At 46.4% G+C, this 17,351-nt stretch overlaps 1 protein-coding gene across 2 annotated transcripts in view; it reads right to left on the bottom strand.

Moving 5' to 3' along the window:
* LOC147690170 (cholesterol 24-hydroxylase-like) overlaps nucleotides 1-16,787 on the bottom strand; it is a 440,216-nt gene extending 423,429 nt beyond the window's left edge. The window contains exons 1-2 of one of the 2 annotated variants that reach the window (XR_015299935.1): nucleotides 16,605-16,787; nucleotides 4,981-5,058 (exon numbers count right to left, since the gene is read on the bottom strand). Coding sequence is in view for 1 of the 2 variants with exons in the window: in XM_086937762.1 (XP_086793888.1) it covers nucleotides 4,981-5,058; nucleotides 16,605-16,741 (215 nt within the window). In the remaining variant the exon portion in view is untranslated. The remainder of the gene's footprint in view (nucleotides 1-4,980; nucleotides 5,059-16,604) is intronic. The other variant, XM_086937762.1, reaches the window with a different exon arrangement.
* Nucleotides 16,788-17,351: the final 564 nt, after the last annotated feature.

Raw genomic sequence — 17,351 nt, 5'->3', positions numbered from 1 at the left:
GAGGCCTAGCCATCATCAGCAAGGACACATTTCAAGTACAGGGCCTGGAGAGTCTGAACTCCTCTGAGTGAGAAACGCTACCATTTAAAATTCGCATCACTAATAATTATACATTCACTGGCCTTCTACTGTACAGACCTCCAAAAGCAAATACCCCTTTAGCACAACTATTGGGGCCCGCTTATCCAGTTTATACGGGGCAGACATTACGATTCTGGGGCATTTCAATATCCACCTGGAAAATGTTGACGATAGTAATACGTCTTCCTTCCTTCTTAGAGACCATGGTATGTCCCAATTAGTAAATCAGGGAACTCTTTCCGCTGGGCATACCCTGGACGGGATCTTCACTTCGAATCCCAGCATCAAAATTGGGTAAGTGCTGCCAGTCCCATGGTCCGATCATAAAGTAGTACATTTTTCCTTAAACCTGGACCAGAAAAAATGGTCAGGGCACCTCGGGAGGGGGAGCGCCCATACCAGGACTGGGAAAAGATCGATATTGCCAAACTACACGCACAGCTTGGCAGTACTACTTCAGTCCTAGATAAGGACTGTGAAGTAGCCTCACATCAAGTGGAGAACTGGATCAAATCAGCAGTTCTTGCAGTTGCCCCTATCAAAATCAAAAAACTAAAAAGGAGTAAACGCTCTGAACCATGGTTCTTAGAGAAATTAAGACTGCAAAAACAGATTTGCAGGAGGGATAAAGGAGATGGAGGGCCAGCTACGGGACAAGGGAGAAAGTAGATTATTGCAAAACCTTAGCCACTTATAAAAATTTGATTACAGAAGAAAAATCAGCTTTTTTCGTAACAAAGATCAACGAGGCCAAAGACTCGAGCAAAGAATTGTTCGCCACGGTAAAGAAACTTACAGAGCGGGCCACCAAACAGATCTCTGGTAGCACAGCTCTGTGTAACAAATTAGGACAGTTCTTTACGGATAAGGTGCGACTCATCTATGATTCCTTCTCTCCAAGGCACATCGACCCACATGCAAGGGGTTCTAGCCAACCTGGCCAGTCTACTAAGGGCAGTCCCTTAGACCCAACCCCCCCCAATTACCAAATTTAAATTCTCAGCTCCTTCGGCCGAAGAGATTAGACATCTGGTTAGGTCTACTAAATCTGGGGGCCCTATGGACCCTTGCCCACCCAAGGTCTTACACATGTTCCCTGAGCTGCTTAGCCCCCCAACTCCAGCCACTCTTTGACAGCATAATACAGTCCAGTTGTTTTCCTAAAGCATGGAAGGTAGCCTCGGTTCTTCCTCTCCTTAAGAAGCCTAGCCTTGACCCTTCCATTCCAGCTAACTTCTGGACAATTTCAAGAATTCCTTTTCAGGCAAAAATCCTTGAAAAACTGTTGAATTCTCAACTTGCAGGGTTTGTCAGGGACACTCATGTCCTAGATGACTCCCAATATGGGTTCCGTGAGGAACACGGGACTGAGACTGCCTTGGTGATGGCAGCTGAGGAAATCAGGAGTATTCTGGACGCAGGGGGGAAGACCGCCCTCAATTTGTTAGATTTGTCGGCGGCCTTCGACACTGTTAACCATGATATCCTCATAAGCAGGCTGAAAGATATAGGCCTACATACATCAGCTACCGCCTTGCTGGCCTCCTTCCTGGAAAATAGATCCTTCTCAGTTCAGCTTGGGGAATTTGTATCAAGGTCTTTCAGTCTGCCGTGGGGGGGTCCCCCAGGGCTCGTCTTTGAGCCCGTCCCTTTTTAATATATATGCTGCCCCTTTAGCCAACATCATCAGAAAATGCGGGTTCGTCCCACTATCCTATGCTGATGACACCTAAATAGTGGAGGCAATCTCAAACAATACCACTGAGACCGCGGATAGATTCAGACTCTGCATGGACCAGGTCAGTCACTGGATGCAGAACAACTGCTTAAAAATGAATGGCGATAAATCGGAGGTTATGCTACTGGGGGCCGAACCTAACATCTGGTCAAACCTTTGGTGGCCGGATAGCCTCGGCAGATATCCTTCGCCAGTGGACAACGTGAGGAACCTAGGTGTCATATTTGACTCCAAACTAACTTTTAAAGCACAAATAAGCAATATCTCCTCGTCTGTTTGGTATACGCTGAAACTTATTAGGAAATTATTGCCATACATTCCACCTGACACCTCCAAAACCCTGGTTACCTTGTTAGTCCTATCAAAATTAGATTATGGTAATGCATTATATGTAGGGCTACAAAAATAGCTATTACTAAAACTTCATCGGCTCCAGAACGCGGCAGCAAGGCTGGTTCTGAATATTCCTAAATTCAAACCAGTACCCCAAAAAATGAGAGGCCTGCACTGGCTCACTGTAGGAAAAAGAATTCAGTTTAAGTCAGCCTGTCTACCTTACAAAACACTGCACGGTTCAGGCTCTCGCTTTCTAAAAAGAAACCTACATCCCTACGAACCTTCCAGGACTCTAAGATCCAGCAGTGCTAAGCTCCTCATGACCCCCAGATTCAAACAACTAAGGTGGGGGGAGAAGCTTCATAGGTAACACAGCAAAAACATGGAACAAGCTACCCGTCAAACTGAAAAATAGCCCCTCATTGTGGTCCTTCTGGAAAAATCTAAAGACCTGGCTTTTTTCAGCTTAGCCCAGAGGGTGCACTAGATCTACCATCGCGCAGTATAATCTTTGCGAGCGCCAAGACGCCCTCGGGCATTCGCGCTCTCTATAAATCACAAAATCAAATCAAATCAAATCAAATCATTATTATGTAATCTAGTATTGCCAGATCAAGCAGGCTTTATACCGAGATGGTCTACTACACATTACATACGCACAATATTTGCAATATACCATTATTTAGACTCAGACATACCAGCAGCCGCGCCCCTTCAGGACGCGGCGAAGGCTTTTGTGGAAGAGGCGTGGCGCAGCGGCCAGGGTGCCTGACTCCGGTACACAGGGTTCATGGTTCAATCCCCGGCTCCGGCGGCAGGTTAGCCCAGCACCATGTGACTCTGGGCAATAGCTTGCTTAATCTTCCGGACGCCCCCCAGCGCCAGGACACCTCTCCGGAGATAGCTGTGCGATTTACAAATGCTGGCATTTAAATTTGATTTGGTGTAATGGGTCTTCATGTTCACAGTGCTGCATCGGGTGGGGATTCCTGAGACGTTTTTGTGATGTATATCACTATTGTACACGAAACTTAGGGCACGGGTCAGAATAAACGGGAACACATCAGACCCAATTGATATAAAACGAGGTACTAGATAGGGCTGCCCACTGTCCACAATGTTATTTGCATTAACTTTGTAACTCTTAGCTTGCAAAGTTTGTCAAAAGCACTACAGGTCAGCCTTACAATTCAGTCTCCGGCCCATTGGCATATCCCTATATGCAGATACATGGTCTGATATACAAGCCACCCCAACACTAACTTAAATCCACTCATCAGAGAATATATTTGATTTAAAATATTTTCAGGGCTCCGAATAAATTGGATTAAATCAGTAGTTATACCCCTCACTGCTGCAACCCCACCACCAAATCTAGAATACCCCCTGAAATGGCAAACGGACCCGGTAAATTACCTCGGAATATGGATACACCGCAACCCAGATACGGTAATTAGAGAAAACTATGGAAGAGCATTGACAAAACTTGAAGACCAGGTCGATAAGTGGATTAAAATGCCCCTATCCTTAGTGGACAGAAGAGCCCTGCAGAAAATGATTGTGCTGCCTAGGTTCCTGTATCTGTTTTGGAATATACCGATATGGCTAACGCAGGCATTATTCACTAGAATAAGGATTAACATGGGCAGGAAAGCGAGCCAAAACTAGCTGGAAAATTCTAACACAACCATACCACCAAGGGGGATTCGGGGTTCCGGACCTCCAATTATACTTCTACTGTGCGCAAGCACAACATGTGCACTATTGGGTGAGACCTTATGCACATATTCCACACATAGCAGTTGAACGTGATAGTGTGCACCCCTTGCCAGTGACTGCTTTTATAACTGACCCGAGGAGGTTATCGCCACGGGAAATGATACAAACGGTCTACTGCACCTCTCGGGCATGGCATGCACTGGCACATAGAGTACACAATCTACCGATCTACGCTAAGGCGCTTCCAATGTCTCTGCACCCCAAACTCACAGTGACTCAGGAAAAGGACATGTCAACATTGCTAGTGGAGATGGGACTGACTACTATGAGAAATATGTTCCCACACAATAAGTGTTTTTCACTAGAGGACCCCTCACTTTGTGCACATCAATCGCCACTAAAGAAGTTTGCTTATCTGCTGTTGCGTATGAGGATTAGGGAGCTATACACATCATTTCCAGATGAACCCACATAACTGAACGCATTACAAATACTTTTAACAGCACCTACACGCCAGAATCTAGTGATGCGCCTTTACAGTGTAGCACAAGAGGACCAGTCAAGGGAACTAAACACTGTGGTACACAGATGGGATATAGCACTTGGCAAACCAATAGACGAACATGATTGGCAATATAGTTGCACACAACTCCAACTCCTTACATCAAACTGTAATTTGCGTATTATTCACTTCAAGGTCTTGCACCAAATATACTACACCTCAGTCAAGTTGCACAAATTTGGACTTAGGGAGAACGATAAATGTCAGAGATGCAACACACCAAATTCAGACTTCCTACATATGCCATGGACATGCCCGCAACTCCATATGTACTTGCAAGAAATCACAAACACGCTCACTGTCATGTTAACAGAGCAGATACCAAACACACCATGGGTATGTATATTAGGCGTGTGTACACTCAAGTTAGCTAGAGGAAGGACATTTCTGGCATTTACACTACTGCTTGCTAAGCGGCGCATAGCTATGTGCTGGGGGAGCAAACGGCCCCCAAAACTCCAAGATTGGATCACTGACATGATCTACTGTAGAGAGACACTGGAGATATATGCATAGGGAATACCACAGGCTTCTTAAAACTTACCATTCTAATAAAAGCTGATGGAGAATCTCATTCCTCTGTTTGTTCTTTGCAAGTAATTGGAAATGTCCAAGTAAGAAGCTGCAATACAAGAAACCAAAAGTATACTTCAACAGGCATGCAGGTAAGTCTTCGGTATTTAATACACATTATGAGCAAAACATTGGAGACAACAGCATGCTTTAACCCTTCAAAATATTTCTAAGGCCCAAAAGTCCCACAGGGTACTGTGTAGGCAAAAATGTGACTGTGTACTAAGGCCAACAACCCTATCTTAAACTACGGGACAGGTGGGGCGGCTCCAGTACACTCAATCAAACCCGGACCACCTGTAGCAGTTGATTAAAACCAGTATTCTTGACCAGTGCCAAAACAGTTAAACAAAATTGTAGCGGATAGAGTTGAGGTACCTGTATGGAAGTGAGCGTGCAATATGTACAGTAGATCAGTCGGTCAGCCTTCATAGAATAATAAACTATCAAATGATAGATAGCCATGATTGGTATTGGTATTGCTTTTTTAATTCAAATAGATGTTTAGTCCAGTTGAAAACACTAATACATAAATGTATTGATTATTTGAAACTCTATATAAACTATTCGATTACAAACGTTCCGAAAAAAATAGTATACTTGATTAATCTGCTGTAATCATCATAATGTACATAATCGATGTAAAAGACATATATGTATTTAATCCTAACGCAACAACATCCAGTACATTGAAACGCTACATTTTGAAAGAATCTCTTGCACAATGAGGAGCTCCTCTCTTTTATCCTGATGTTATACCACATCCCATCAATCTCAAGTGAAGGAAGCCGATCAAAGCTAATCATCATGTAATATCAAATGTTAAGAAAGCACTTTAACAGCACTTCATATGCTCATTTTCAGTATAATGGGTACAATAGTAACAATGCATTGTTTAGCACAAAGTGAAGACAAATCAACTTCACTTAACTAAGTGCATACAATTGTTCGCACCACAGCTTTAAATATTAGTAGTAACAACTGAGTCATACTAAACTAATTTTAAATTCGACTAATAAATAAATAAGTTTCAAAACTCAGGTTTGCATAGTTCCAGTCACTTGCTCATCATTGTCTCTGATGAAATACAATTTATGAGGCTAGTGATCTGCTAATGAAGAAATGCCATATTAATATCTAGCAGGGTTCTTCCCCTGCTAGATATTAATTTCTAAATTTAGATATATGAGTTCTGAGAAGGCGGTCTCCCTCAATCATAGGAGCAACCACAAATTTGTCGCCGCATCACAGGTACAGGTCGGGTACAGTAATTTAAATGGCAGTGACATTGCCAAGCAAAGCATTAATTAGTAGTCTTGGTGATTAACCATTGCTAAATCATTGCTACTCACTGGTCAACTAGGAACACATTTTTACTTCCATTAAGGGCACTCTTGTCAACTTCTTGTCAAACAGAACCCCAGGTATACAACAACAATAATATTTAATTTATTGTTTGATTTTATTTAAAGTCATACACTATGTAAAAAAACAATCGATGTTAAAAAAATTCACATACAGGATAAAACATACTTATTATATTTATTGAAAGCATCCACCGTTTAAAATGTAGGAAATTGAAATAGTGCAAATCTTATTGTACAAATTCGCTATTAAATATGTCCTGTTACATCAAATCCTCAGAGTCCAGTTTCTTTTTTATCTTTAGTATGAATTTAACAAATGAAGAGTTAAAAACTATGTCAGTTGATTTTAGACATCTTATAAGCTCTTGTCTACAAGTCCGTATTCCGCAGGTGTTAAAATGCCACTTAAGTATCACTTCTCTTTCTTCCGTCAACTTTGGGCATATGCAGATGAATAATGTTTCTTCTATTTTTCTGAATAACTGGCAAGGTATCAATTCTGTTGTGCGCAGCCATGGCATTGTGTGTGATGATCCGGGGAAAAGGCCAACACGTGCTTTTAAAAAATATGTTTTTAGATTTAATGACCAAGGGGTTTCAAAATAGGATTGTGCTTTGACAGATTTGTACTTGTTCATTAGTGTCTATGTATATAGCTCCTCCCAGATATATATCTTCCTCCACTCTGTCAACATATGTGTCAAATGTCCTCTAAATATGATATTAAAAGTTATATCTGGCTTCTCTCATAATTCATTTTAAAATCATTCTGTAGAGCATAAATTGCTAGGACAATAAGTGCTTGCTGCAAGCCAACAAGTATACAGCGAATAATCTGCATTGTATAGGACTCTCCGCTTTGTTGATACAAAATTCCAGGATGTGCTTTAACTGGCACGTGGGAAGGTTTCCATGAAAGTGATATGTGGCGTGTGATAAAGAGGGATAGGCACTGGCATGCACCTCCAAAGAGTTATCATCAACATACCTAGCATGCAGTACTGATCCAAAGTAAGGGTTTGGGTCTGGCTCTACACTGGGGAAGGAGTTAAGGGGTGGGAGGCCTGCATCTTTTTGGGGTTTGACCAGGAGATGTTGCAGGTATGAACAGAAAACCACACGCTAGGGTCTGAATACCTGTTGGACCTCCTTATGCACCCTGGTATTTTGTTCTGCCTCACCAATTACAGATTGTTTAATGCAAATACAGTACGTCACCCTGGACCTTGTTCTTGTCCATGAACGGTCTCTTTTGATCCTTTAGGTTGGTGCTGGTTAGAGTACAAGGACTACTCCATGTTGTAAATACCATGATGCACCACATATTGTTGACAAAGACTCATACCCCAGTACTGGCCCAACCCTCAATGCATGGGTGGTCATCTCTCCATGCATGTTGCTTGGACAAGATGCAATTATATGACAAAAGGGAGGTGTATCAGGTGTGGCTCTTTTCCTATCCCTGCTTAGGAACAAAGCACAACGATAATTTCCTCTACAGAATATTTCTTCCGTGTCAATGCATATAGTGATAAAGGAGTTCAAAGGATCTATGCATGCAAAATTACATGTAGTAACTTTCCATTTATGCTTTTGGGCATACACCAATCAACTCCTGGTTTTCATATTCGTACAAAGGTGAATAACCTACATGCAAGGAAAACTAAGCCTCCATTCTTTTAGATTATCAACAGTTCTAAATTCTAAGGCTGGTCAGACACACCTTTACATGTGTACAATTACATTTGTATACATACCTTAGTGAACTGGTCCCCCTTTCTCGAAGTTTATTGGATTTAATTAGTAACAAGACCAGCAGCTAGGATGAGACGGGAAACAGTCAGCTCAAGAGATCTAGGGATGCTCTATTACTTACCGGGAATCTTCATTACTCCGGGTCCTGTTGTCCTCGGCCCATTCATTACAAACTGGATATGACCAGACAGAAAAAAACAAGAGGAATGCTGGGACAATAATACTGCCCCTCCCCCCGGAAGTACATAAGCAGTACTTACCCAGCAGCCCTCCTTTACTACCAAGCCCAGACAGGAAGGCCGGCCGCCCGGGAGGGATGGAGGGGCGTATGAATGGGACGAGGACAATTGGACCCAGAGTAATGAAGATAACCGGTAAATAATAGAGCATTACCGCCAGGTCCCTTATGTCCTCGACCCATTCAATACAAAGTGGAGAATGCCAAAGCAAAAAAACGGCCTTCCACACCCACAAGCAAACCTAGGAAACCACAACAAAGCAGCAACCCAAGGGAGCACACAGGAGGAGGGAAAGGGGACCGCAGGAACAACCGGCCCATAGCCCACAACAGGACAGCAGAGACCAAACAAGGACTGGAGACCACAGAAGGCCAGAACCCCAACAAGGAGGCCGCCAACCAGAGAAACTGGAGACAGGGCAAGCGGAACAAAAGGACATGGCGAAGCAACCCACCGGACAATGCCTCCAAGCCCCGAACCACCGGGAAGGCACACAGGACCTGGCAGCCACACAGACACAGAGCAAACAGAGACAGCCCCGAAGAAGGCCAAAGAAAGAAAAGGCCAACAGAGCGCAGGCACAAGCACCAAGACCAACCAAGGAAGGAGGAAAGCACAGGTCAGAACCGGCCCACACCACCAAACCGAAGGACCCAGCCCCAGAGAATCCAGAGGAGAAACCCCACCAAAACTCCACGAGGAGGATCAGGAAGCAGCAAGAGCCCAGGAGCCAGACAGGAGCAAGACCCCAACCAAACAGAATAGACAGGGAAGGGGGAAAGAACCGAAACCCCAGGAGGCTAAAAAAAACAACGGGGAAGGAGGCCACCAACCCAACCAGGAAGGACACCAAACCCAGAACAAGGGGAAGAGGAGGCTAACGCAAAGACCACAGGCCAGAGAAGCCCCCAGAAAAAAACAGCCCAAAGCCCACCACAAAAGAGAGGCCAAATAGACCGGAAACCAACCACGAACAAGCCCAACCAGGGCGGGGACAAAGCCACCAGCCACAACCCCTAGAAAATCCCCAAAAAGAGAGGGAATGGAAGGCAGGACATAAGCCCAGAGCAACCAGGAATACCCTGCAGCCCCCAAACCAGGCACAGAGGGCAGAAAAAAACAGGAGCCAAGACGGCAGAGGACCGAACAGGAACCCCAGGCCAAGCAAGCAGCAAAGGCAGGGGCAGCAGATAAAAAAAGGCGCCAGGGTGCACCGAACCACAACAAAAAAGCCCACAAAGCCCGACCCCAGCAACGCCGGAGAGGAGCCAAGAAACAGTAAATGTAAATGTAAATGAACCCTGGAAGGAGCCCACGCAGCACCCAGGCCAAAGCAAAGGCTAGGGAGGAACAGGGAACCCCCAGCACACCTCAGACCCCCCAAAAGACTGGAAGGACACAGAGAAAACCCCCAAGCAAAAGCCGGAGGGAGAAGAGAATGCAGAGGGCAAGCAGCGGGAAAAACCAGACAACCCGCAACCAGGAGGGAGGACCCCACAGAGGCAAGAGCACCACATACCTGCACCCCAACCAGAAGGGGGGGGGGGGTGGCACCCAAACAGACCCCACCAGGAACAAAGCCCGGGGAGCAATGGCGGAAGAAGTGAGCCAGGACACCAGAACCAAGAAGGAACCAGGAAACACCCAGCCAAACACTCCCCAGAGCAGGCCGAAAAGCGACAGCACAGCCAGAAACCCCAGGAGGCACATCCTGAGGCCACTCCAAACCAGCAAGAAGCCGGCAGGCCCCGAGCCACCGGACCCCACACAGGCCCTAAAACACAGACAAAACAAGCCCGGGAAGAGAACCGCCAGCAGGTGAAGACCCCGAAAGAACCCACCAGGACGCGGCCTCAACTGAAGAGCACCCCGCCAGGACACAAAAGAGAGCCCAAGCAAGGAAGCAGAGCCAGCATACAGGAGCGGAAAGGCCCTAGCAGGCACCCACCAAGGGAACCAGACGAAACCAGAATAACCCAGGGAGAAAACACACACGAGTGTAGACGGACCAACAAGCCAACAGCACCCGGCAGCGTCAGGAGGCCAGGCAGGGACCAACCCAGGCCGACCTTGCACAAAAACAGATAGCAGACAAATCAAGCCCAGAAAGGGGGACACAGCCACAGGCCACCAACCAGGAGAACTGCAGACCAGAAGATGAGAAACAGGCGACACTCCAGGATAAGGAAGCAGCAAAAGACAGCCAGGTCCAGAGCGCAGCGGCACAAACCCCAGGGACCACAAGGCGAACCGTCACCGGGGGGGGGGGGGGGGCGAGAGAGAGAACGACAGGTAAAGAAGAGCAGGCGCCCAACCACACAGCCAGAAAAACCTCCACCAGACACCCCAAGGAGGCCCCTAGCCAGGAACAAACCCGGCAGGAACCACCACAGAACCAGGATGGTGCGACCCGGAACACCAGAAGCAAGCGAAAGGCAAGCACAGGCAGAGGACTTTGCAGAAGCAGCCAGAACCCAGAAGCAACTCAAGCACACAGAAGGCACCAGGATAAAAACCCAAAGCCCCAGGCCAGAGCGAAGGAAAGACCCGGGAGCAAGAAGAACCATGCGCAGACCAACCAAGCCAGGAAACCCAATACGCAGGAGACCAGAAGGCACAGCCACGCCGAAGAGCAAGTGCACTAGAACCCGGCACCTGAGACCACACGGCCACCCAGACATAGGCCCGACCAACCAAGCAGAAGCCCGGAAGTGGAAGCGAAGAACCAGGACACCCAAGCAGAGCAGAGGCCATAACACAACAGCCAGCCCGTATGAGAGGAAAGGGCACCAGAAAGAGAGGCGCACGCCTAACACCCAAGGCCAGGCCAGGACACCCGCAACTGCGACATGCTCCCGACACAAGAGTCGTAGAGGGCAACGTGGAGGCAAGCAGACAGGGAGACCCCAACAACACCGGGAACCCAGGGAGCAAACACAGGCCGAGCCAGCAAAAAATTGAACCAGCCACCACCGAGGCGACAGGAACCCACGCCAAACCGAGGCAGGAAGCATCAACCGAAAGGGAGAAGACCCCGGGCGGCCCACCCCATAAAACAAACGAGCGCAGGGCAGAGCAGGAGGCAACGCCTCAGGCCAGAGACAGAAACCCCAACCACGCAGACTAAGGGATAGAAGCCCAGGAACCAGCACAGACCAAAAAAACGAACCTGGAACCACAGGGCCTGACAGGAAGCAAAAAAACAGGGACAGCAGCGCAAAACCTCAACTGATGCGAGCATGTACTAGAATCACTCGGAGGCAGACGGCCAGCGCAAAGACATGGGCATCGCGGCACTACACGAAACCACGCAGCCTGTACAGGGAAAGACAGGACACCACACAAAAGGTCCAAGAAGGAGCCGCCACCAAAAACAGACCCTGGGTCAGACAACCAAGCCCTGAAGGTGGGGGCGGAGGGAGAGAGCCCCAAAGAGCACCAGGACGGAGACCACACAGGAATCACAGACCCAACCAAAGGCAAACACGAACAGGGCAACGAACCCCCGGGAGTAGCGGGGGGAGAGGTGCAGCAACAAGACAAGCAGGAATGGAAAACAAAAACCCATACCACAAGCAAGCACTGAAAAAACAGTCCCAAGCGAGACCCGAGGCGCAGGCGGCCACTGAAGAGCTCCAATGCCGGCCAAAGGGAGACCGCCCGTGCAGGGGAGTACCCAGAAGAACAGTGCACCCAGGAGGCAGCCGCGAGGGCCAAAGCGCCATAGTGCTCCACGGAGGAACAGAAGCGGGAAGTAGCCCAGAGGCAGAGAAGCGAGCAGCCCAGCACACAGAACGAGGAGTACATACCGAGGCTAAAACCATGGCCACCAGCGTTAAAACGGCAACCAGGCTACGAGGAGTAGGAGGAACGCAGGCGCCACTGTACGAGGCCCCGGGTCAAACCCTGGCAGCGCCTGGATGTCCCCTGTGCATAGGCAGGTAAATCCCATAACACCAGCCCGCCAGCAATCCAGGACCGGCACCAGTACAGAAAAAATCATCCAGGGTGGGGGAAACAGCACAACAAGGCCCCCACCACAAAAAATTGCAACAGGAACAACACATGCACATCAACGGAGAAATAGACCATGAAATATCCAGAAGCGAACGCGTCACCCCAGCGCTCGACACCACACAGCAGAAACACAGTGAATACATCGACCATGGCAAAGACATAATAGAGAGCAAGCATGTGATACCCGACCTTACTGCAACCCCAGACAGCCAGCAACAGCATGTCATTGCCTCCCCACAGTGCAGCCAACAGAAAGCACTAAAAGAGGAAATCCGGCAAGTGGGACTTACCCGGTGTGGGGACCGACCCTAGGAACAAGGCCCCCACTCCAACAGCAAGAAATCCAGGACACCGGCAAGAGCCCATCCAGCAAGGCACACCTCCCCGGCCAAGCTCAGGAAGACGAGCCCGCGACCCGGAAGCAACTCCGGGAACTCCAGCCCCAGCCGCAAAGAACTGGGAGGTGCAAGCAGTGCACAGCAGAACACCAGCTCCAAGAGAGACTGACGCCCAACAAGCCCGGCAGGCCAGGAGACAGTCCAGGGAACCCCACGCCGGCACAGCCAGGCAGCCGGGCAGGGGGTGAAGAAAAAACACTGCCACTCCAGCCCAGCAGGAGCAGCACCATCACACCAACCATTCTGTCGACAGACAGAAAAAAAGAACAGGAGGGCTGCTGGGTAAGTACTGCTTATGTACTCCGGGGGGAGGGGCAGTATTAGTGTCCCAGCATTCCTCTTGTTTTTTCTGTCTGGGGATGGTCATCTCCACTTTGTAATGAATGGGACGAGGACATAAGGGACCTAGGGGTACTAGATTTTCACATATTTTGCACTGGGCTAGCATCACAAAAGAGTTGCTCCATTTAAGCTCCTTCCTAGTTCCAATTTTGTATAAGTTGCTAAACCCCTTTTGTGATTCTGAAATGAATTTCTGACTCTCAAAATGGGTTAGTACTTTGTGAAAAACTTTTTGTGTTTGCAAAATATGTGATTTTGTTAAGCACAAAGTTTGTAAATGCAAAATGGTTTCGTACATTGGGTCTAATATTCAGCAAATGGAATGTATCAGGTAACCATTCAGGTGCTAGATCTATTGAAATGAACTCGAGTTATTTTGAAGAAGGTAGCATTTCAGGGAGTGCTATAAACAGCTGAAGGATTTTGTTTCAAGTGTACAGGTGAAACGTTCTATAACTTAGGTGCATTAACTGAAAAGGTCTGAGAAGCCTTGGATATAAGGCAGTAATTTCTTTCGTTCCTTAGTTTAAGAGTCTCCCGGTGCTTCGGTTGATTTCACAGGCATTTAGGATTATTGAAGGACAGTTCCTTGTAAATTAGGCGTGCTGTTTTTAACGCATCTCTCTCTTTTCTATCGGGAGTCACTTCAAAAAAGCGATGACTGGTATAACCTGTAGTTGTGCACACTTATAGAATGAAGCATAATCTAATGAGCAAACATCTCAGTCAGGAATTAAGTTATTAATTTGGGAGAGTGGTGGCTCCACCAACTCAAAAAATTCAATCTTGTTTGGTCAAAACTCTGAGAAAGAGAAAAACTCTGCTGAACCCCTGGAAGATATGGCACAAGCATCAGTCAACCTCTAGAGAAATGCGTGTTAAGTTGAAGCAGTACAAACAATCTTAAAGTTAAGAACACAACACAGTAAAATTCTCAAATCAATTTAGAAAACATAATGAACAAAAAGACATAAGATCATAAAAGTAGGCTAAGAAGAATTTGAGATATGACATTTTAGGGCGAAATACTCTTAAAAACACAAAAGTGTCAATGAAAAGAAGAACCATGGTCCAAGACGAAATTTTAGGCTGACCATGATGAAGGAGCGGTCAGAAACAGCAAGTGTGCTACTGTACGGAAAGATTTTGCCTTCAGACAAAGAGCCTGATTTAGAGTTTGACAGATGGGTACTCCATCACAAACATGACAGATATCCCGCCCGCCTTCGTACAACCACATTATTTCATAATAAAGCACTTGTAATAAGGCAGACGGTGCATCCAACTGCCAAACTATAAATCAGGCCCTTGGTCTCCAAGAGCTGGGAAAGTTCCTTCTGGTCAGTACTGCAGCCCTAGCTCCTCAGGCCCCTTTCTAGCCACGTCTCCTGGAGAGTCCACTCCTCTGTGGTAAGCTGGGCCCTCTTAGACTCAGGATAGTCCCTCATCTCTTTGTGTCCTTGAAGCGGGTAAACAGGATGTCAACCATTTGACTCTTGGAAATCAGTCCATGGGCATTAGCAGGAATCAGAGGTTCTTGAGTTCTCGTGAGTCCTTTTCTTACAGCAGCAGTTAAATGCCAGGAGTTTTCTTCCAGCATGGGCTTCTACTACAAATGGAATTTTCCCAGATCCAGGAATGTTCTGAGGAGTCCGTCTTTGAGGTGCCAGCTTTATCCTCACACTAGTCAGTGACGGGAAATTCTACGACCCAATTCTCTTTTTTCTTGGTCAGTCCACCTCCTTTTGGAGCCCTTACTCTTTAACTTGTTGTAAAATCACGAAGGATGGCAGAACCCAGCTGTCACCAGACAGGTTTGTCTTTGGCTAGTTAAGCACTCCCCTATTAAGATTGGCACTTTTACCTCCTGGAAGGGTGCAAAACTGATTCTCCCTCTTCCTGTGACTTTAGTTGGCTGTCTGGGAGAGTCCCATTAATTAATAGGAAAAGCCCTCTTTGGCATCTCCAAAACCTACTATCAAATAGATGTTTTAATTAAGTGCGAAATAATGATGCATATTGGTAGCACTTTCTCAACCAGAGATAGGAAATAAATATTCTAATCGTATCAAGGCTTGTTCAGGGGAAAGTCAAATAAGGCCTGCACAGTGAAATAGCTTTTGGATTGTATTTTATTGTGCGTGCACAGTAACCCCAATATGTAGAATGACTATTTTTATATACTGAAATAGGGGTTAGGCCCAATGGACAGGACCCAGGTAGGGCCTTTTAACAATGAATTTAACAAGAAAACCCTGGAATCCTAGATCTTCGTTTTTAAGACACCACACTATATACTTTTAGTGGTTCAGGTTGTTTATTTTACCCTTTATTCAAATATTTAAAAAATTATTTTGTGGAAATTCTCTTTTTTCAGAGCTACACATATTTTAAACAAAAATATGATACTAAACGTTCAACATTTATGACATTACTGTGTTTAGACAATGTAAAACATTAATATTTTTACAAAAACTCATGATAGACAAAACATGTAGATAAATCAAAGACAATTTTGACCCATATACATCACATATATATATATGTACTCCACAGCACATCATCTTTCTTAGTGCATATATATGTGTATGAACAAATATTCAATGTCCAAAATTCAATCAACCTGATTTCTACAGAACAATCTACTTGATTAATTTCGAAGGCATAAATTAGTTATGTCTGCTGACGCGTTTCTAGCCTCGTGTTTTCAGGTACGGGCTTTCATCAGGGCTTCTTATTATGAACAATTTGGCCATATCTACAAGAACAAGAAAACAATCAATTGTCACATTCTCTACCCTCACCTTTGCAGTTCATTCATGGCAATTCCACATTATGGTACAACATACCTAATGGTTTCTTCTCACAAGGCGTTGTTTAGCACAACTGTGCACCTCAAACCCGAGTGAGATAGTTGTACAAAAATACTCATTGCAGTTTATTGGGGGAAAAAAATTGACATTCATTGATATTTTGGCGCACGTAACATTTAAATAGTATAAAAGTAGACCCATTCAGACAATAAGGCAGCTATCACCTAAGCAGGATTCAGAAGCCCTTCCCTCACTGATGACAAAACATTTATGCCCCAAAACGTAAACCTGGCTGATTCACTGGTACTGACCACAGAAAACCCTTCAGCGTAGTGAGGGGTGTGGCGCAACGGCCGGAGCTGCCCTCTTCGGAGCAGGGAACCCTCTTCGAGTATCAGCGTCGGCTCCACATCCTGTGATTCTTGACAAATCATTTAATCTTCGCGTGTCTTGTTAAATGGCATCATTTTGTAAGTAAAATATCTTTCAGCAAAAGACACTAAAAAAATCAATGTATTCTCTCACACCTTAATAAATCAATTGCATTTTATGTAATGAAAGGGTTTTATTTTTTTCAAAAACAAGTGTTACAGGTGAACCTCGCACATTAAGGCAACCATAGCATCCGCCCCTGTCTCTACGTTTCATCTGCATGGGGACTAACCTGTCCCTGGGGGGTCCAGGGATGTGGTCGAACTTCATGTGAATGTATTTCACATAACAGCAGTACAGCAGGAAGGCCAGGGCGGCGCCGGCCAGCACAAGGAGCAGGAGCCATGAAATCAAACCCCACGCGTCCATTTCTGTATGCAGCTGCTCTGTGCTCTTTCCTTGATGATTTGGAACAAAACAACCTTCGTCCGTCGGTAGGTTCTAATCTTCAGCGCGATGAGGGCGGAGCGAGGCAGGGAGGGACAGCATGGCCAGCTGCCAAGAGCATTGTAACATACAGTGTCCCTTCAGGAGTGAGCGCGTGGATGGGGAGTGGCGGGGGTTCAAGGGGTGCAGGTGCTTCTGCAGCACACTCGGCCACAAGTCCAAGGGTGAGTAAGTGCTTGTAAATGAGACAGAAATCGAGGTCTTTGTTTCAGAGGGCGATTGAGGTCATGTCTGAGTCACGTGGCAGAGGAGGCTGCCACATTAGACCGGTACATGGGCATCTTGGCAAGAGCAGTCCGTGTTTGTTCAGACTCGAGCACCTTGCAACATTGGTCCACTGATGGGTGCAGAGTGTGGGGCTTAATAATGTTTTAGGCGCTTCGAGGAAGTCCGGTGGCTTGTCTTTATTTTTAGAAGCTGCAGGTGCTTGCGTAGGTGTCTCCCAGCCATGGCCCAGGGGACGGTGACCTCTTACCCCTCGGTAGGCCGGGTTTACTGGGGTTTCACTGTGCTAGCGCTGCAGGGGCATGGA

Source organism: Lissotriton vulgaris, chromosome 9 (genome assembly GCF_964263255.1).
Source record: "Lissotriton vulgaris chromosome 9, aLisVul1.2, whole genome shotgun sequence".
NCBI classification, from domain to species: domain Eukaryota; kingdom Metazoa; phylum Chordata; class Amphibia; order Caudata; family Salamandridae; genus Lissotriton; species Lissotriton vulgaris.
This window is presented reverse-complemented; position numbering and strand designations above follow the sequence as displayed.